Source organism: Pituophis catenifer, unplaced genomic scaffold (assembly GCF_029215685.1).
Source record: "Pituophis catenifer annectens isolate HBS135680 unplaced genomic scaffold, rPitCat1.0.hap2 SCAF_29, whole genome shotgun sequence".
In the NCBI taxonomy this organism is placed as follows: Eukaryota; Metazoa; Chordata; class Lepidosauria; order Squamata; family Colubridae; genus Pituophis; species Pituophis catenifer.
In genome coordinates, this window is record NW_027256909.1 from 448,671 (window position 1) to 470,846 (window position 22,176).

General features: G+C 43.4%; 1 protein-coding gene across 3 annotated transcripts in view; it reads right to left on the minus strand.

Annotated features, from left to right (window-relative positions):
• Nucleotides 1-4,929: 4,929 nt before the first annotated feature.
• The window catches only part of LOC139326282 (histone acetyltransferase KAT6B-like), a 99,377-nt gene continuing 82,130 nt past the window's right edge, over nucleotides 4,930-22,176 (minus strand). For 2 of the 3 annotated variants that reach the window (XM_070956440.1, XM_070956437.1), the window contains exons 14-16: nucleotides 18,094-18,417; nucleotides 12,964-13,258; nucleotides 4,930-8,834 (exon numbers count right to left, since the gene is read on the minus strand). In XM_070956440.1, the coding sequence (XP_070812541.1) occupies nucleotides 6,406-8,834; nucleotides 12,964-13,258; nucleotides 18,094-18,417 (3,048 nt within the window). In that variant the 3' untranslated portion in view covers nucleotides 4,930-6,405. Of the gene's footprint in view, nucleotides 8,835-11,683; nucleotides 11,698-12,963; nucleotides 13,259-18,093; nucleotides 18,418-22,176 lie in introns of all 3 variants that reach the window. The other variant, XM_070956438.1, reaches the window with a different exon arrangement.

A 22,176-nucleotide genomic window follows, 5' to 3' on the forward strand; every position in this document is an offset into this window, starting at 1 on the left:
GGAAGGAACGAGGTGGGAGTGGGGAGGTGGGTGCAATCAGAAGCCCTTCAAATGTCTTTTAAGTTATTTTCAGCTGGATTATATGCAGAGAAGGAGCGATGGAGGGCAGCTTTTTCATAGGGAGCTTGCAGAAAACGAGGAAGGCAGCTCTTCTGCAGAAAAGGAGAAAGGAGTCTGTAAGCAAGTCTGACGATGATACTGAACTTAACGGTGTACAGTGTGCAGAAAGAGAATACACACAGTGTGTAAGTCTGGGTCGAACTGTGGAGTCCTGGGGATTTTCTGAATTTAGTTGTTGCTTTGCAGCTAGGTAACATCATCAGGGCACTGATGTATGTAAGCAAGTCTGCACACAACCTCAGAGAGCATCAAGGACTCCAGAGTGTGCAAAAAGAAGAGCAACCTATTAGGAGAACCAATTAGCATCTAAAACAGATCATCATCGTTTTTGTTGTCATCGTCATCATCGTTATCTTAAATCACTCCAATGCGGGATGAAATCCTTTGGGTCTCTAACCTAACTCTAACTAACCACATCGGAGCAGCATGTTAGATTATAATCCATAAACTTGAATAAAGAAATCTTCATTTTGTAGTGGATCAATTTTAGGATTATCATCATCATCACTAACACCACCAACAAATCGAGGTTAACACACTTAAATTATTTTCTCCTGGGGGATGATGACTTGCACTTCCTTGAGTGTCCTTCTGTTTTTAAAGAAGACCAGTGAAGCACAAATCATCACCTCCAGAAGCAAATTAGCAGGAACATCTTAGGTTGTCCACACCTATTTTGGGGGGCATTTTGTTAAGAGAGCAATTGAATACTCCTGCGAAGTTCTTGGCATAGATGGTAGTCAGGTACTCATATTTGTTCCCACCAAGTTGCTGGGCAGAATTATTTTATATTATTTTGTCACCCATCTCCACATTGGATTATATTTAACTTTACCCTCACTATCATTTCAAAATATTTTGGATTTGCCTATTTTAACACGATAGTGGGCAGCGACCACAAAACCCATAAGTGTTTAATCAATGGCGGACACTGTTTCTGGGGATATGGAGGAAGATTTCAAATTTCTTAAATGCTCCAAAAGCATGACCCGTTTTCAACACTGAACACATTTTTCTTATTTAGATTTAATTTCAGTTATTTATTTCCAGTAGATCATCATGTCTTCCAGACATCACTTCTGGACATTTAAAGCCACAGCAGATGAATCTAGAAGTGAGGTATTGTGAGATCTGCATGCTGGCACTTTACCCCAAACTTTCCTTTATCGTTGTCCAAAATGACAATGTGGAGAGCAATGGAGTTAAACTGTGAGGTAATTGTTCATGTAGGTCATTGGCCTTCACAGATATTGACCTAAAAAGAAACTAAAAACATGACTAAGTATTAATATATTAGTTTATCCTCTATTTCCTATAGATAATTGTAATTCAGGAGCCATTTATTATACTAATGTGGTGTGAAAATTCCTTAATAGGTTTTTCAGGCCAATTAGCATATCTTGAGTAATTGCCCCCCCAAAAAAACTATGCTAGTCAACCCAAATGACTCTGTACCTTCCACCCATACAATCTTTATTGTGAGCAATGATCTATACAAGGGGTATCAAACTCAAGGTCTGCGGGCCGAAGCCGTGGAGTGCTTAAATCCGGCCCATTGGACCGGCCTGCAAATATCAAAGGACCGGCCTTTGAAAATGAACCAGTTGCTAAACATCTGAATTTTCATTACATGGACCTGGGGATGCTGCAATGGTCGTTAAGTGTGAAAAACAGCCATAAGTCGCTTTTTTCAGTGCCGTTATAACTTTGAACGGTCACTAAATGGAACTGTTGTAAGTCGAGGACTACCTGTAGTTGGGGGGCCCAAGTTTTTCCCCAAAACGCAGAGAAGCAGACTTCAGTTCACGCAGCTGCCTTTGCTTTTTCTAAAGTAAAGAATAGGAATGGCTCAGAAACTAAGCAGTTTGTCCCGAAATGACTTTCCTGGGGGGGGGGGGGGCGGCTGGCTCTGGCTGAGTGACATCCCCCCCCCCAAAAAAATCTGGTTCTAGCCCTAATGATAATTTTGGAACACAGCCGCTACCGACTGGATATTGCTCAAGGTTTTGAAGCTAAACAATTCTGGTTTTATTTTTTGAAGGAAAACCTGAAAGATGTAATGATGTCTTCAGTAAGAACTGATACCGTGTTTCCACTCCAAAATAAGACCGGGTCTTATATTAATTTTTTGCTCTCAAAGTCGCATCATGGCTTAATTTCCGGTTAGGACTTATTTTGGGGAAAATACAGTACTCTCTGATTGACGATCTTAACTGGGGCTTATTTTTGGGGTAGGGCTTATATTACGAGCATTCTGGAAAATAATGGTAGGGCTTATTTTCCAGTTAGGTCTTATTTTGGGGGAAATACAGTACTAAATGCATCCATCTGGCTGACCATCTTAACTGGGGCTTATTTTGGGGGTAGGGCTTTTATTACAAGCATTCTGAAAAATAATGCTAGGGCTTATTTTCTGGTTGGGTCTTATTTTTGGGAAAACAGGGTATATTTCATCATTTATGTTGTTTAGGAAGCAATCCGGCAATCCCCCGCTTTTCTTTCATTCTTTCAAACAATTTAATACCACCTGTCCCTTTTTTTTCTTTCCTAGAAGCTCAAGGTGACGTACATAATAATTCCACCCCCCCCCCCAAATAAGCGTGTAAATTCTGCTGGTCGGAGTGAAGGTTGGTTCCAAGTCGCCTTGTGAATTTCTGGGGCTGATAATGGACTTTGGTTTTCCTGGATAGCTGAATCAATAGGAAAGGGGTAGATTTTTAGAACAGGCTTAAATTATAAATTTGACAGACAGGTAGACAGATCATAGGTAGTTTAGACAGATGGACAGAGCAAGCATTGGCTTCTTTTATATTCACATCCTAAGGCTAGAGACGTACCCAAAAATGGATTTTGTCTACCTTCACTATGAAAGTAAAGATTTTCTGTCAAGAATTCAGCACACGTGCTTCAGAAAAGAGACTCTTGGTTTAGAGCAGGGGGTCTCCAAATTTGGTAACTTTATGACATGTGGACTTCAACTCCCAGAATTCCTAAGCCAGGAATTCTGAGAGTTGAAGTCCACATGTCATAAAGTTACCAAATTTGGAGAGCCCTGGTTTAGAACCATGAGCAATATCAAGCAATTAGGAGGTCATGACTTGATAAAGAAATATTTCGACGTAGGCCTGAGGCTGGTTCCCTCAAATGGAGCCAGGGAGGCAGCTGAAACAGATGAGGGAAGCCCCTTCGTTCCCCAGATGTCCATTCAGATCAGTGATGAAATCCAATTTTTTTTACTACCGGTTCTGTGGGCGTGGCTTGGTGGGCATGGTGTGGCTTGGTGGGCGTGGCAGGGGAAGGATACTGCAAAATCTCCATTCCCACCCCACTCCAGGAGAAGGATACTGCAAAATCCCCATTCCTTCCCCACTCCTGGGGGAAGGATATTGCAAAATCTCTATTCCCACCTCACTCCAGGGGCCAGCCAGAGGTGAAATTTGCCAGTTCTCCGAACTACTTAAAATTTCTGCTACCGGTTCTCCAAACTGCTCAAAATTTCCGCTACCGGTTCTCCAGAACCCGTCAAAACCTGCTGGATTTCACCCCTGATTCAGATGCCTCCATGTCTCTCCTCTTTCTCTCGCTCAAACTAACCCAACAACCTGGAGCCTCACCCAATGGGGTCTATGACAATTCGCCATGGCCAACTCACTGCGGGATAAGAGTTACACTAATACCCCCCCCAAAAAATGGTGGAATAGAATCATTAAAGAAAGGATGAGAAAGAAGGGACAGAATGAAACGTGAATGGAAAAAATTAAAATAATTTTTATTTATTTTAAATAAATAGAATTGTTAAATTGTCCCGCAACAAGTTGTCTCGCGGTGAGTTGGCCGTGGCGAGTTGGCTGCAGTGAGCTTGCCTCAGTGAGTTGACGATGGCAAGTAGTCCCATCCCCACCCAAAGACCCCTAATGCACTCTTTATAACCCATCATCCTTGCAGCAGAAGAAAACATTAAACATTAAAAAGATTTCTCCTCTCCAGCAATTTAGGTCTCAGATTTAAATGTTTTTGAGCATCACTTCACTTGGGGAGAGGCTGGGGAACGAAAAGCTAGATTGCTGCTCTCTGAGTCAGCCTGTCTTAGTCTCTGATTCAGCAAGATGAAGATAGATAAAGATGCAGAGAGATAAAAGATATCAGCAAGGGTTCTCGTGGGATCTCCAGAGAGAGGTTGCTGGATTTCCTGGATTTGTGGTGATCTGTGAGAGAGCTGTGGTGGCTCAGTGGTTAGAACGCAGTACTGCAGGCTACTTCTGCTGACTGCAATTTGGCAGTTCGAATCTCACTAACTTCACAGTGCTTTACAGCCCTCTCTAAGCGATTTACATAGTCAGCCTCTTGCCCCCAACAATCTGAGTCCTCAATTTACCGACCTAAGAAGGATGGAAGGCTGAGTCAACCTTGAGCCTGGTGAGATTCGAACTGCCAAATTGCAGGCAGCCGGCAGGCAGCAGAAGTAGCCTGCAGTACTGCACTCTAACCACTGTGCTATGCTGTATGGCTGTGTCTACCTGGCAAATAGAGCCATGGTGGCACAGGGGTTAAAATGCAGAATTCCCGGCTGATTCTGCTCGTTGCCAGTTCGATTCTAACCGGCTCAAGGTTGACTCAGCCTTCCATCCTTCAGTGTAAAAGCACTGTGAAGTGGTATATAAGTCGAGGTGCTATCGCTATTTTGAGCCAGGTCCCGTGATCTAGGACCAACGTCAAGAAGCATCATCATTTCCAACTGCATCAGTTATCTCAAGACAATAGGCTAAAGTGGCTCATAATTTATTTTTATGTTAAAATGTACAGCTCGTTTTTGTTTTATTTAAGTGACTGACTAGAAAGTTAACATAAATACAAGAAGTTTCACCGTGTGTATTTTTTTTATACATGGATGGAACCACTTTTGGCTCGTACTGTCACTCTGTACAAGTACAAAGGCTACCAAAGGGGGGAATGGGAGGAAAGGAAACCATATAAACAGACACAGATACCATTTTCTTTTTTTTCTTTTTTTACATGCGTTCTTTAAACTTCATTTGATCTATTCACACGCTACTGTTCTATTTACTTTTCTTAAAAAATAACTCCCATATTTTATAAAGATAGAAAAATCTACAGATGGAATGAAAATGTAAAGTTTAGAGGCATTTCCATAAAATAGCAACTTTACACCAAATTCACAATTTAAAAAAAAAAAAAAAATCCTGCAAATTTATCCGCATATGAAAATGTTTCAAAAACTTGATTACACGCAGATAATGCTTCTTCCAAACAATAAATGTTTGTATCTTTAAAAAGAAAAAAACACCTGTGTTAACAGTAAGCTGCCTTTTTTCCCCCCTTCTTAACCGAAAATGATCTTGTTATCTGAACAAAAAGGAGAATTGTCTTTCATGAAATATTTGCCATTCAAAGGTGCAATCCACCATGATAGTCTTCTGGGTCGGCTCCAAGAAAAAAAAATATCAAATTTGTGCAACCACACAGAGGAATTTCCCAATGAACAGCACCCAGAAACTGATCAAATCAAAATTGGAATCATTTTCAATGCTTTTTCTTTTCTTTTCTTTTTAAAATCTAATTAGCAAAAATATATATGTATGTATGCATGTAAGTATATATATTAATACCTCTTAAAGAGGAACAACCAAATCAAGGCAAAAGACCAACCAATTTAAGGAAATGGCTTACTGTTAAGCACAACACTTGTACAGTACTACAAAACGCACTGTCACTAACAAAGACAGCGGCATGCGGAAGTGTCCACTTCGAGGAACAAAATAATCCAATGAATGAATGAATGCAATGCGAAAAAGGCATTTACATGGTGGAGACGAGGGAGGGAAGCTGACAGCCAGCACAACACCGGAGAGGCTCCAGAAGAGCTGGAGTCAAAGAGGAACAGGCACATCCAAAAATGGCAGCGAACCCTCGGCTGAGTTTGCACATTCGCAACGCAAGTTTTCCCACACTACAGAAGTTCCATTGTATTTTTAAAAACAACCCCCCCCCAAAAAAAAACCCCTGCCAATTGCAAACAAAGCAAAATTGCAAATGAAAATAAAAATAAAAATAAAAGGACGTTATATAAGGCTTTCTGCTGCATACACGTTTATCATGGTGCCACAAACCAATGTTTTTTTTTTTGTTTCTTTTTTGCATTTACACCAATTGCTGGTTTTGAATCACACGCTCTGAAACAGCAACGCATTGAGGCAGGTCGACCCCTCGCAGGCTCGCTTAGCAGGGAGGGGGGCATCTCCCCCGCCCGCATTGGGAACCGGGCTCCTATCTCCGCATGTAGGAGCTGTTCAAAGACTGCTTGGGGTTTATGTAGCCGTGATGCGCCGGAGGGGAGTACATCATGTTGCTGTGCGGGGTAGTCTGCATGGGTTGCTGAGCGTAAGCCTGGGTGCCCATCATCCCCATCTGCATCTGCATGGGATACTGAGCAGTTTGATTCATGTAACCGGGATTGGCGTGGTAGCCTCCATTCATCATCGGCTGAGACATGCTATAACCGTTCATAGCGTTCAACGTGTTCATGTTCATATTCACCGAATTGACGTTGTACGCCGGAGCTGGCATTAAGTTCACACTCATGTTCATGCCACGCTGCATGGTTAAGGTGCGGGCTGGCCCTTGCATGGCCACAGACTGCGAGGTGCGCCCATAAAGCTGCGGCTGATGGGCGGCGGCGGCTGCCGCTGGCGGCAGAGAGGATGACTTAGTCCTAACGGAAACGTGGCCTTTGCCGGCCATCTGAGTTTGAAGTCTTTGGGTGTGGGACAAGCCAACGTTAGACGTAGCCAAGTTGCGTTGCAGAAGGGGAGGCGGCAGATTCATAGGGGGAGGAGTGAGGTTAGGGGGCGGAGTCATGGTTGCCTGGACTTGGCCCCCTCCTGGAACCGGGTGGGAAGGCTGAGAGAGCTGGACCAGGCCTGAGCTGCTGAGCGCAGTGGTTAGAGAGGCACCGTTTGCATAGGAAGTCACGGCCGCTGAATGGCTGTAAGGCAACGAATGGTCCATCAGGGTATTGGTCAGCTGTTGTAGTTTAGCCAGGCTGAAGGTGGCGGAGGGCTGCGGGTAATGCCCTGCCGCAAACTCCCCCTGGCCCACCCGTTCGTACAAGCCGACGTTGGCGCTGCCAGCCTCAGCAATTTCGCTCAGCTGGAGAGGCGGGCTGAAGTTGGCGGCCAGGCTGCACTGGGAGAGCTGCTGGCTGCTGCTGGGAGGCCTCTCGACCCCACAGGCTTGGGGGGATTTGACGCTGCAAGGAGGGGGCGAGTTGATGCTGGCGCTCTGCATCATGCTGCAGCTGCTGTTCATGCCCGACATCTGCTGGGTCACGGCGCAGCTGCTCTGGGTCAGGTTGCTGGAGGTGAGAGCATTGTACGAGCAGCTGTTTTGCGACGCAGTGTTCCCGCAGATGTTATTACCCATGGTAGAGTCATAGCTGCTCGGATTCTCGTAGTTCTCTGTTGTGCTCTCAATGCTACCCAGATCGCTGAACCCGCTATCGACCACCTGCTGGGAATGGTCAGACACTGACGGGACGTCCATCATGGGGCTGGTTTCCATGTTCTGCAGGGACGAAACCGAGATGCCGCTCTGATCCGAGCTCATCTGGGCATAAGTGTTTTCTAGGGCAGGCACGTTTGGGCTGCTCACCGAACGAACCGATTGGCTTGGGTGAGACTGGACAGATGAAACGGGGCTGCTGTGATCCGACTGCTGACAATCCTCTAAGGCAGCTGCCGGTGGGCTTTGGGCAACGTTGGAGTAATTCTGCAGGCTCTGGCACGCCTCTTGGGTCTCTGCACAATCCTGGAACACGTCTTCCTGCTCTGCTGATTCCTGGGTTAAAGACTTGACCGCCTGGATGGTCTCGGAGTCTATTTCCAGAGTTTCTGAATTCGTCTCCTTGAACACGCAGTTGAGTTCATGGCTACTGGCTTCACTGGAATTTTCCGCGCTTTCCTCTCTTGGGTCGGGCCCAGGTTCCAGAAGAGCAGGAAGCTCTTTAAGGTCACTGTTACACTTGGGCGAAAGGTCAACTTTACAGTCCATCAAATCCATTTCATTTGGCCTGCCACTCAATTCTTCGGCTTCTACGAAAGCTTCTTGATTCTCAAGCACTTCTTTGAAAGCTTCGCCTGATGCGACCTCCTCTGTTTCCTTTGAATCCAGCTGGCTTCCAGCCTCATCCTCGGCCTCATGTTTCTCCTCATTGCAAGACTGCTTCTTTCCCTCATGTTCTTCTTCAGGCTCGGGCTCATCTTTCTCCAGGATCTTCTCCTCTTGTCGGTCCTTATCTTGACTCTTCATACATTCCGTTTCGATGTTGCTTTCATCCACTTCACCTGCCTTTTCCATCCGGGGAAGTTCTAGATACTCAGACACCAGATCTCTTCCTTCATCCTCGTTTGAGAAAATGGTTTCAGAGTTTTTCCCTTTTTCTGGTGGAGAAGAAACCGGAGACGGGTTGTTTTCAGCTACCTCCTCTGCCTCCTCTCCCTTCCCCTGACAGTCGGGTTCCATAGGAGTCTCGGGTGGCGTGTACAAATTAAGCTTAAACCCTGGTTTTCTCTCTTTATTTTGCCTTCGCCTGGATGAAGACTGCTTCAAGCTTTTAGGCCATCCCTGCTTATGCATTACGGGTTCAAGATTGTCTCTAGTGCTTTCTTTGAGGACATCCGCATCCTCTTCGGCCATAACTGTGAGGAATGGGGAAGAAGAACAAGAAGAAGAAAAAAGTTAGTCAAATTCAAAATGATTATAACTAGTCATTATGTATATTTTTGTTCTAATTAAACCAAACAGCCGAAGCACAAATGCCCAGAGGGTTTGGTAAAGCAAATAAAGGGTGGAGGTCATTAGGACACAGGTGGACTTTTGACCATACCATCACAACACCTTGACCTTTTTTGACCCATGGACCCCTGAGGCAAAAAACCCCATTGTTTTCAATTTTTCGGGCAGAGAAATATAACTTCACTGCAATTTTCTTGCATATTAGTAAGTTGTAGGGACCTTGCATTGGAGGTCCCTGCTCCAAGATGTACCTTTCAGGTGTTTTGACCTGTGCGCAGAATGAAACGGGATCCTTTTCATTCTGCACACAGGGAGAAGAGGAGGGAAAGGCTGAGGGACAGGGTGGAATAATGCTGGAAAGTTTGGGAATCTCTGCTGAGAAGGAGAGGGGACAATCCACACTTATGACTGCCATTCTCTCTGTCTGTCTAGATTTTGTTTTATCCAAACTCCAGAATGCCAAAAGCGTTCCAGATTTGTTGTGGCCCGCCAGCGGCCAGCAGAGCTGGTGGGAGACTCAGACAGTGAGGAGGTTGGGGAGGAACATGGGCCAGTCCTGGAGTCTGGGGAAGGCTCTGATGAGGGCTCTGCGTCGGAGGCAGAGATGGGGCCAGGGCCATCCGACAGTTATCAGCTGCCTTCAGTATTGGATATCAGTGGGGCAGAAGAACAGCTGGAGCCTGTTCCTGATGTGCCCAGGCTCAGAGCTGCCAGGAGAAGGGAACAACTAAGGAACAAGAGTCGACTCGGAAATAAAGGCACAGGTGGACGCTGAATGGCCCCTTCCAAAGGGAATAAAAAGGAGCAAAGGGGAGGGGAGTTTGCAGGAGACAATTAGTTCAATTCAGGAGGGTGAAGATCTGTTCCTGACGTCTTGCCAAGTAATTGCTGCTGCTCCAGTGTGGCGTTTGGAAGATATCCACCTGGCAACTCTCCAAGCCTGATAAAGGTCTGTAGTTGTGAAATCTCATGAAAGACTCTTTGCCGGGACTTTGCTGGAGAGGAATTCCATTTAACCTAAATGAAAGAGGTTTTATCGGGGTGAGGAGTCTGCTTTGTGGTTTGGGGAAGCCTAGGTCAGAACAAGATTTCCATTCTGTTGATCGATGACCAAATTGCTTGCAAAGGCAGCAAACTACCCTAAGCTGAGGCGCTCTATAAAATTTTGCCTTATTTACTAAATATATTGTTCAGGAAAAGAAAAAAGGAGAAGAATATTACTACATAAAACTTTTCAGATAAACATTTATGTGACATCCAAACATTGCAGAATGAGGATTATTTTTACAGGTTAAAAAGCTATAGGAAAGTAACCATTATTAGTCCCCAGTTTGTTTGTTTGTTTATTTATTTATTTATTTATTTATTTATTTATTTGTTTGTTTATTGTTTAATTATTAATGGAACTTGTATGCCGCCCTATCTCCAATGGACTTGGGGCGGCTCACAACAATCAAAACAAAACAAACAAACCATTAAAACAAAAATCCAGGTTAAAATTAACAAACAAAATTTACCTGCTTTTCTTTAAAAAAGTACCGGTATATGTTGCACCTAAATCATGCATCAAAGTAATAAGCTAACAGGCTCGATTGGATTGATTGAAAAGTAACTGTGAGTCCTAAAGAATAAGCCTCAAGCAAATTTGAACACAACATATGGACTAATGTTTTATAGCAGTCGGAGCCCAGGTCTTAAAAAGTTAAGTAACCAAATACAATTTGAGGATACTATAAAACCTAATTAATTAAGTAAATCAGCTCCTTCTGTTTGAACACGTCTTTTACTAATACCAAAGGCAGTGGAATTAAATACTTTCTAATTAGATTATCTGACTATTAAAGGAGTGACATTTTTTCAAATAGAAACCTAATTTCAAGATGGGGAAAGAAAAAATCAGAATAGAGCTGGAAGGGACCTTGGAGGTTTTCTAGTTCAAACCCCTTGCTCAAGCAGGAGATCCTATACCAGTGATGACTAATCTTTTTGCCATCACGTGCCAGGAAGGGGGGTGGGTGGGGGAGGTTTGCATGTGCATGTGCCCACACCCATAATTCTATGTGCCCCGCCACACGCATGCGAGCGCAACCCCCCTTCCCCCCCCCTCCTGGCACGTGATGGCCCGGTAGGCCCGTTTTCTTTCTCACCTGGCTCCAGACCCTCTCTATGCATCTGGGGAGGGCGAAAACAGCCTTTCCCATCCCCTCGGAGGTCGGAAGTTGAGAAACGGACCGTTTCGGGCCTCCGAGGGGGTGGGGAAGGCTGTTTTCGCCCTCCCCAGATGCATAGAGAGGATCTGGAGCCAGGGAGAAAGAAAAACGGGCCTTCCCCCCCCCAAGGCCCTCTTCTGGTGGGCCCAAAATCAGCTGACGGAGCTGAGCTGGTGTGCCAGGCAACATGGCTCCGCGTGCCACCTGTGGCATGCGTGCCATAGGTTCGCCATCATGGTCCTATACCATGTCAGCCAAGTAGTTGTCCAGTCTCTTCTTAAAAGCACCCTCAAAAGGCAAGCTGTTCCACTAGTTAATTGTCCTCATTGTTTCCAGGTTGCTTCTCTCCTTTGATTAGTTTCTTTCAATTATTTCTTGTCCTGCCTTCTGGTGCTTTGGAAAATAAATTGACCCCCTCTTCTTTGTGGCAGCCCCTCAAACACTGGAATACTGCTATCATGTCCCCCTTAGTCCTTCCTTCCTCTAGACTAGCCATAATGGACACCATTCAGCAATGTGTGAGTTTATTTTGCTGAGATCACATCCTGCATTTGGTCTTTCTGTGGCCTAAGTGGAGGAAAAATAAGGAATCCTTTCGGGGATGAAAATTGTTGGGAAACCCACTCTTTTGGGATATCCTTAAAGCTGGAGGAACTTCAAAACCTAACACAATCTCAGGCCATATCCTTTTCCAAAGGTTTATCTGTAGCATCCCCAAGGTCACATGATCAAAATTTGGATACTTAGCAACTGACTCATATTTATGACAGTTGCAGTGTCCCGGGGTCATGCGATCACTTTCTGTAACCTTTTGACAAGCAAGAACCATTTTTACAGAATAACAGAGTCGGAACGGACCTTTTGAGGTCTTCTAGTCCAATCCCCTGCCTAGGCAGGAAACCCTACACCACTTCAGACAAATGGTTATCCAACATCTTCTTAAAAACTTCCAGTGTTGGAGCATTCACACCTTCTGGAGGCAAGTTGTTCCACTGATTAATTGCTCTAACTGTCAGGAAATTTCTCCTTAGTTTTAGGTTGCTTCTCTCCTTGATTAGTTTCCACCCATTGCTTCTTGTCCTGCCCTCAGGTGCTTTGGAGAATAGCTTGACTCGCTCTTCTTTGTGGATTGGGCCATCCTATCTACAAGACAAAAGGCTGGACCAGCTTATCTACAACACAAAAGACCTTCACCCTCAGGGCATAATAGGATTAGCCCTCTACCCATCTCACCACATGGCACCTGGGAAGATTACATCACCCAGTGGAATTCAACCAAGCTTGGGATCAAGACAACCTACAAAGTTGCCCCTACATGGCCCCATGGGAGTCTGACAACCAATCAGAATACATTTCTTCCACAGGAATAGGAAGCAAGTTCAAAGCCCAAGAGAGGGTATAAATATATCTCACTCTCCACTCCATGTGGTCAGCTACCCAGGACTTCAAACCACGTGGTCCTGTCCACCATTAAACCATCTTTCCAAACAGTCTTCATGTTTCCAGTGTCTTTCTCCCCACTTGAAACTGAACCCGGATGGGACATTTCTTCCAATACAACATTCCACTAAGACAAAAAGCAGCAGCTAAACTTATTCAAAATTGGCAGTTCATTTATATGATGATGTTAAAAACACGGCTGTTTTTACTGCCAACCTTCATCTTTCAAATCAATGTATCAGCAACTCACTAACGGTAATTTAAGGCCCTCGCTTCCATCCAAAAAGCTTCTGCAAAAAATCCTGCTAAGTTTAATGTGATTTATACTCAGTTCCACATGTTGAAAGCTGCTTTCCATCTATCTCAAACCTTTGAGACTCACCTCTGCATGGACTCTCTTTCTGGTTACATTGATTGTCTTTCTCCTGCTCCTCTTCCTCTTGTTCTTCCTCTCTCCCAGACTGGTGTTGTAGCATGGTAGGGCACCCAGTTTTCACTTTCTCCTGTTCTCCATCCGTCTCACAAGTCGGCTCCAGCTGTGTCACCGGCTGCTCTTCCTCGGAGTTATTAAAAGGCTCATTTAAAACTTCGGTGGTTTCAGAAATGGTCTCCGTTGTAACGCTACTGTTCATCTTTCGGCGTTTACGTCCCCTTTTCTTTTTCAATATGAAAGGCCTCTAAAAATAATGTGAAATATGTTAAAGTTGGGTGGAAGAATTAACAATCCAAACTAAGGCAACCTTCCCCCCCCCCAATTTTTTATTATTTTTTTTAAAACATAAAACATAAAATACATCTTCTTAGAGCAAGGGTTTGGCATAAAGTAAGTACAATTATTCAAATTCCCTCAATCAATTTTGTTCCAAATTTTGTCCATTTACATCTTAAAAAAAAAAAAAGAAAAAAGAAAAAAAATCTTATTCTAAACATTTATCATTCTACTATTACACCCAAAATTCTAAACAATAAACACCATTCTAAATCTTTATCATTTTAACGATCAATATTTCATATATATTCCTCAGTCCTAAAACCCATTACCTCAAATCTATATTTTACTTCTCTTAAATGACATCTAATATCCATAATCTTGACAAAAAGTATTTTCCTCCTCTCTTAAAGTCATTTCATAAGCAATCAACATTTCCTTCTATAGTTTGTTACTTCCACAATACTTTATTTTATTTATTTCAAATTTATTCTCATATTCTATTGAATCTAATTTTTGGTTAATTCATAGTTTAAATATAAGGCAGTCTTAAGCTACTGCTGTCAACAGAACATCATCAAGGCTTCAACTAGACTCTAAAAAGCAAAATATGTGACTACTGCTAGGCTGCACTTCTTTTCTGACATATTTAATTTAATGAAGAATGAAATACGTCTATATCGTATAAATAAAGCCAGTTAAATCTGTAAAGCAAGGGTCCTCAAACTACAGCCCACGGGCCGGATATGGCCCACTGAAGCCATTCATCCGGCCTGTGCGGGACCATGAGGCTGGCCTGCCCACATTGTCCCACCTACCCGCCAGCCCCCACCTGCCTTCTGGAGGCCAAGGCCAAAAACGGAACGCGTGGAGGCCTCAGGAGGCAAAAAATGAGCCTGTTTTTGGATAGCAGAGTGGTACTGAAGTGGTACTGTTACCTTCCCCAGCCTCCAGAGAGAGAGAGAGAGAGGGAAGGAGGGAGGGAGGGAGGGAGAGACAGACACGGGGGCGAGGGAGGGAGAAAGAGGGACACACACACAGAGAGAAGTCCCTCACCCCACCCCACCCCCAAGGCAGCCACATCCCTTTACTAATCTGCTTTCCACCCCCAGGAGCATAACAAATTAGTTTAATTTATGTGTACTGTTTAATGGACTGCAAAATTGGCCACGCCCACCCAGTCACATGACCACCTAGCCACGCCCACCCAGTCACATGACCACCCAGCCCGCCTAGCCGGTTCGGCCCCCCCAACAGTCTGAGGGATCGTGAATTGGCCCCCTGTTTAAAAAGTTTGAGGACCCCTGCTGTAAAGGTACTTCTAAAAAATCTTACATCAAAGGCTCAAATTTGGAGTTTTGATGAGAATTTTCAAGCTAAAGCTAGACAGAATCCTGAAAAAGTCTGGGAAGTAATAGCATTAAAAAATGTTTCAAATTTAAACAGTTATCAATTCACACTCCTTTTGAGTTTGAAATAATTGTTTCAAACTAGAGACAACTGTTTTGCATCTGAAATGGGCCATATTGGAAACATTTCCAACTCAAAACAACTTACAACTACTATTAAGTCAAACAAATGTTTCCAACCAAGATTGAGACATTCCAAATTGGAGACAATTGGAATTCAAAGTGTTTTATATAACCTTTCCAATATTATTTCCAAAATAATATAATTTAAAAGTGTGCAATATTTACTAAAACTTTAATGACCACTGGATTACAAGAACCTTTCAAGAGACCAGTAGTGAAAGGTTTGCTCAAGTTCCCATTAATATAATAATATTAGCATACAATTAATATCCATTATCTACTTAACTAATATATGTAGCCGCCCATCACTAAGTGACTCTGGCTGGCGTGCAATGGTATATAATCTTAATTATAAAGTAATTAAGACCAAAGGTGGTCTCTATTTTTCTACTTGCATTTTTTACGTGCTTTCAAACTGCTAGGTTGGCAGAAGCTGGGCCAAGGAACGGGAGCTCACCCCGATACGCGGCACTAGGGATTCGAACTGTTGAATTGCCGACCTTTCGATTGACAAGCTCAGCATCTTAGCCACTGAGCCACTGCATCCCTAATTACTGTACATAGATAACATAGAATAATCCGGTCCCCATTCTGCTTCTCCATAAACATCGCTGAAGGTGAGGCACAAAAGTCAGGATGGAAAATAGGTAAGAGACCTTTTGTATTTCAACTTTTGGCTTATTAAGGACACTGCTTCATTGAAATTATAAAGTAAATAAAAAGTACAATGATAAAAAAAATAATGTTTTACCAATAAATAAAACGATAGGTACTAGAATCTGTTTTCAATCAATCCTTATTACGGTCACAGGCCAGCCTAAAAGTTAAATTTTGGAATAAAATAAAACAGAAGGGAAACTTGTGGTTTACAGAAACTCTTGACCTATTTGGTGCTGCCTGAGCCTCATTTAGATGAATTCAGAAAAACTTGAAGAAAAGCTGAGTTAAGGTTGTTTGAACCTTGATGAGCGAACAAGAAGACCTTGATACAGAATCTGATCTTTTTACAACATGGTATTGGTGTAATCCAGTGGTGGGTTGCCCCTAATTCGGACTAGTTTGCAAGAACCAGTAGTAAAACCGGCGGGAGGCTCCGCCTACTGCCCTGGATGTCATCATCGGCGATCTGTGCATGTGCGCGCCATCCCGTTGCGAACCGGTAGTAAAGGTAAGTAGAACCCACTCCTGCTGCAATCTATTAATTTTCCCTTATGAGTTTGTCAATTGAAGGAACTCTTCAGATTTCTATCCCAGCGTTCATTTAGTTATATTGCACGATGCTGGTTTTGAGGATAACAATAAAGCTGTTAATTTTTCTTTAAAAATGTAGGGGGGAGAAAATGGATTACCTCCAACAATTTTCAACATGGCCTCTGACAAAGATTTCAGAAGCATTAATCTGATCTAATTGATTAGCAATCAAAGCACAACTAAAAATTAAAAAGGAATCATCATGTTTGGCAATACCAAAGGATTTTAAAATATTGATTACATTTATATATTTTTTAACACATCAAGAAAATATTCAAAGAGAGAGGGGAAAAAACGGGGGAATCATGTCTTTGTAACAAGAATAATCCTGCCAGTAATGGCCAAAATTGTGGAAATCTTTTGGGAAAAGTGTATTTTTGAGGTTTGATGGCTAATAACACTTTTTTTTTTTTTTTTGGAGTTTCAAGATAATCACATCCCACTGCTGGAATGGCCTGGGAATAGCTCAGACCTTAACCCAATTGAAAATCTATGGAGCCGACTAAAGAAACTGGTTGTCAGAAGCGACCCAGCAATAAAACCCAGTTAATAGAAGCCATGATTCAATCTTGGTTTCACATTAGAACAGCTGCAGAACTAAAAGACTTGGTTCGCTCCATGGGAAGACATTGTGAGGCCATAATTCATGCTAAAAGTTACCCAACTAAGTATTAACTGACATGGTGATAATTTTTGTATATCTCATTTTTTCTACGTGTTTCACTTTTCTTCTTTATACTATAACTGCTATTCTAATAGCAAATCCTTCATAAAAGTTATTGCATTACATTCTTGATTAAATTAACTTTCCATGGATATATAATTTTATGGTACTACTCCAAAAAAAAAAAAAAGTGGTGTTATTAGCTAGTTTTAGAAAATATACTTTTCCCAAAAGGTTTTAACAATTTTAGCCACTACTGTAGGAGATCTTCTGGCTACTAAAATGCAATCCAATAAAATAGGTTGGCTAAAAACAAACTGGAGACAAGACGGTGACGATGTCCCAATTATTCCACAGGATGTTGTGGGTTGCTGGAGGCACATGAATGGGAAAAGCAGAGATCCCATGGGAAACGTTAAAGAAGTAACTAGAGAATTATCTACTACTGTGTTAATATCAGGTGTAAACCTGTGACAGATATACAATCTGATGTTTTATCTAGCAAGCAGAAGAGGCGACAATCTGGAAATGAAGTGAGGGGATGATACCTGGACAAGTCTAATTTAGCACTGGGGTGGGGGGGGGGGCACCACTAGTTTTAAAATTCTTTTTTGGGTCCCTGCGCAGTAAAAAGCTGCACAATTATTATTATTATTTTTGCAAAGGAAAGAGACCGTAAAATGTGTAAGACGACTCACCTTAACACCCGCAACTACTGACACGAGAATAATATTTTAATTGCAAAAATCTGTAAGAAATTAGCGGTATTTCAAAATACGCCTGTTTGTAAGATAAAGACGGAAATCTACTGTATTTTTCGGAGTATAAGACGCACCTTTTTCCCCCCTAAAAGAGGGTGAAAATTTAGGTGTGTCTTATACACCGAATGTAGCCCCGCCTACCCACTGTCCCCCCCTTTGGCCTCTGCCTCCCAGCATTTACCTCCTTGCAGCAAGCAGCAAGAAGAAACAGCTCATTTCAGCTTCAGCACAGCCTAATTAGCACAAGTTGATTGGATCGGCCTCCCAACTCTCAGCTGTTTTGCGCGGACCTCTGCGGCTTGCTGCAAGGAGGTAAATTGCTGGGAGCAGATTTATTTTTTCTTGTGCTAATCAAGCTATGCTGAAAACAAAAATGAAAGTAAAGCAGGCGATTTTCTGTTTGCTGCAACGAGGCAAAATTGTTGGGAGGCAGAGGCAGATTTCCTTTTCTTGTTTTCCTCACCAAAAACGGTAGGTGCATCTTATAGTCTGGAGCGTCTAATCCTCCGAAAAATACGGTAAGCGCTCCAGCATCTAAATGGAGTTAGCCCAGCATTAAAAATCAAGAGATTCTGAATCAGTGTTTGGAACTGACCTTTCTCTTCATTGCAAGCCACTGGGGTTTTGCCAGCCTCGGAGGAGAATTCTGATGATGTCCGTCCATCTCCTCCTCCTCCCCTTCTTCCTTTTCTTCCTCCTCCTCCTCCTCTTCCTCCTCCACCTCCTCCTCTTCTCCACTGCTTTCTCTTGGTAGGTCTGCAGACGTCTCTCTCTCCATTACTACGGTTACATTTTCTTGAGGTCGCAAATACTTGCTTTTAGACTGGGCTTTTTCGGGCAATTGTCTACTACCTCTCGTGGAGAACAGCTCTTGCTCCTCTTTCTCCCAACAACTTGCTTGCTCCATCAACCGCTCAGCCTGAGCAGCACAAGGGTTAAAATAACAGGGCACAAAAACAACACTGAGTTATAGGTTAGCTTTGATCAACACCAAATCCTATCAAAGATGCACTCTCGGAAAAGGTTCCTCTAAGCCAGGGATGGGATTCAGAAATTTTAGCATCTTTGCCCTCCTCAGATTCCTCGAGCCTCCGGGAGGGTGAAAATGGCCTACCCACGAGCTCCGGAGACCCTCTGGAATCCAGAAACGGGCCTGTTTTTGGACTTCTGGTACTTCTGGTAGGCCCGTTTTTCACCCTCCCCATGCTCCGGAGGCTTTCCTCGAGCCTCTGGGAGGGCAAAAATGGCTTCCCCTGGGCTCCGGAATCCGGAAACAGGCCCATTTTTGGACTTCTGGTAGGCCTATTTTTCACCCTCTCAGAGCCTCCGCTTGGGCCCTGCACTTACCTGGCATCCAAAACGGGCTGCGTGGAGACTCCTGGGAGGGGCAAGTTGGGGTGGGTGGGGTCAGCCAGTCCTTGCAACAAAAGGTTTGGGGAACCAGATGAAAATTAACATCTGATTCACCTGAACTGTTCCGGACCAGCTGAATCCCACCTCTCCTTTAAGCAGGTTCCCCCCCCCATAAGAAAACAAATTGAATTTGCATTTTATGGAAAATTTTGCCTCCTTAATAAGGCAACAGTGATTTTAGTTCTTTGTCAGCATTATGCTCTTGGATGTGCAATTTCAACCATCTCAGAAAGGCACAGAAAAAAATAATTAAAACTTTTTGAACTCTGTGTCTGGTTCTGCCGAAGCCTGTGCGTTTCATAGCATTTGGGAAGAAGCAGTGAAAACACAAAGCAAAAATGGTTCCTGCCTTTACGTTGCACCACAAATTCTTTTTTAAAAAATGATTTGGCACTGATTAGCAGGGGTCATTAGAGTAAACTACTCTTTATCACCCACACAGAACTTTATACTATAGTAGATGTCAAAGGTTCATCTAACCTCATCACCACCTGTATCTCCATTTTTTAGAATAGAATAGAATTCTTCATTGGCCAAGTGTGATTGGACACACAAGGAATTTGTCTTGGCGCATACGCTCTTGGTGTACATAAAAGAAAAGATACATTAGTCAAGAATCATAAGGTACAACACTTAATGATAGTCATAGGGAAACAGTCAATATAAATCTTAAAGATACCAGCAACAAGGTTACAGTCATACAGTCATAAATGGGAAGAGATGGGTGATAGGAAAGATAAGAAGATTAATAGTAGTGCAGACTTAGTAACTAGTTTGACAGGGTTGAGGGAATTATTTGTTTAGCAGAGTGATGGCGTTCAGGGAAAAAACTGTCCTTGTGTCTAATTGTTCTGGTGTGCAGTGCTCTATAGCGTCGTTTTGAGGGTAGGAGTGGAAATAGTTTATGTCCAGGATGCAAGGGGTCTGTAAATATTTTCACAGCCCTCTTTTTGACTCATGCAGTATACAGGTCCTCAATGGAAGGCAGGTTTGTAGTAATTGGTAGTAATTTCAGTCTCTTTCTCCTTAGTACTTTTAACTAAATACCTTGCAAACATTTTGGTCATCTCTGTACTTTGTCTGCTTTTTTCACCTCCTTGCTGTTTCTTTCTCTTCAGAGCTCAGTACTCTCCCTTTGATTCAGAACTCTAAAGTCATGAATCTTCCAATTGTTTAGAAAACAATCTCAGTAGGGTATTATCATTTGTTTCCTCTCTAAAGCTCTGTAATGATGTTTCCCAACCTTGGCAAGTTTGAGATATGTGGACTTTAAACTCCCAGAACTCCCCAGCCAGCCTGAGGAATTCCGGGAGTTGAAGTCCACCTATCTTAAACTTGTCAAAGCTGAGAGACAATGCATTGTTCTTTCTTTCTCACAATTCTGCCTGCTCACTTAAACTGACCCACGTTTCTTGGAGCTACTCCTGCTCAGAAATCCTTTTTAAAGGATATGATGCTTCCCAACAAACTCTGGTGTAAAAACATACTTAAATCTTTGCCCCTATTTGAAATTAGCCTTTAGGAGCAAGAATGCTGCCTTGTGATCCACAAGGAGAGCAGTTATAAAATTGGTTAAATAAATTGATTCTGGTGGCTAAACCGTGAGATGAACAGGGAAACTAGATACAGTTCTACAGAGGAATTATTGAGTCTGTCATCTGCACCTCTATAACTGTCTGGTTTGGTTTTGCAACCCAACAAGACAGACACAGACTTCAGAGGATAATTAGAACTGCAGAAAAAAACAATTACTACCAACCTGCCTTCCATTGAGGACCTGTATACTGCACAAGTCAAAAAGAGGGCTGTGAAAATATTTACAGACCCCTCGCATCCTGGACATAAACTGTTTCAACTCCTACCCTCAAACGACGCTATAGAGCAGTGGTCCCCAACCCCCGGTCCGCGGACCGGTGCCGGGCCGTGGAGTACCTGGCACCGGGCCGCGCAGCGGCCGGGGGACATGAACGCTGCAGCGCAAAGGCTCCTGGGCCGTGCGCAAAAGCTCCTGGGCCGTGCGCAATGGGCCGTGCGCAAAAGCTCCTGGGCCGTGCCCCCACCCCTGCGCGCGTTCAGCGGGCCGCGGCGATAAAAAGGTTGGGGACCACTGCTATAGAGCACTGCACACTAGAACAACTAGACACAAAAGCAGTTTTTTCCCGAACGCCATCACTCTGCTAAACAAATAATTCCCTCAACCCTATCAAACTAGTTACTAAGTCTGCATTACTATTAATCTTCTTATCTTTCCTATCACCCATCTCCTCCCACTTATGACTATACAACAACTTGTTGCTGTATCCTTACGATTTATATTGTTTTCTAGTATGATTTGATTGCTTATCTGTTCCCTATGACTATCATTAAGTGTTGTACCTTATGATTCTTGATGAATGTATCTTTTCTTTTTATGTACACTGAGAGCATAGGCACCAAAGACAAATTCCTTGTATGTCCAATCACACTTGGTCAATAAAAAATTCTAATCTAATCTAATCTAATCTAATCTAATCTAATCTAATCTAATCTAATGAAGAGAAGGTTTAGGGGAGGCCTGATAGGAGTCCCATACTTTAAGGGCTGTCAACAGAGAAGAGGGGATTGATTTATGCTCCAAAAAGACCCGGAAGACAGGGCAAGAAGTAATGGATGGAAGCATCGGAGAGAGAGATCCAATCTTGAAATAAGAAGAAATTCTCTTACAGTAGAATCATTAATCAGAGGACAGGTTGCCTCCAAAAGTAGTTGGTACTCCACCACTGGATATTTTCAAGAAAAGATTGGACAAACCTGCCTTGGGCAGGGAATTAGACTAGAATTCCCAAGCTCCTTTCCAGCCATATAATTCTATGATTTTATGACATCATCAATACGCTGATGATACTCAGCTGTACATTTCCACCCCGGACCACCCCAATGATGCCCTTGACGTGATGTCCCGGTGCCTGGAGGCCATGTGGATCTGGATGGGGAGAAACAAGCTCAGACTCAACCCCTCCAAGACCGAGTGGCTGTGGTTTTCGGCGTCCCGGTATAGCCAGCTGGCTCCATCGCTGACTATTGGGGGTGAGATCTTGGCCCCCTCAGAGAGAGCTCACAACTTGGGTGTCCTCCTGGATGCACAGCTGTCTTTAGAAGATCATATGACGGCTGTGGCCAGGGGGGCTTTTTATCAGGTTCGCCTGATTTACCAGTTGCGTCCCTTTCTGGACCCGGACGCCTTGTGCAGGGTCACTCATGCCTTCGTCACCTCCCGTCTGGACTA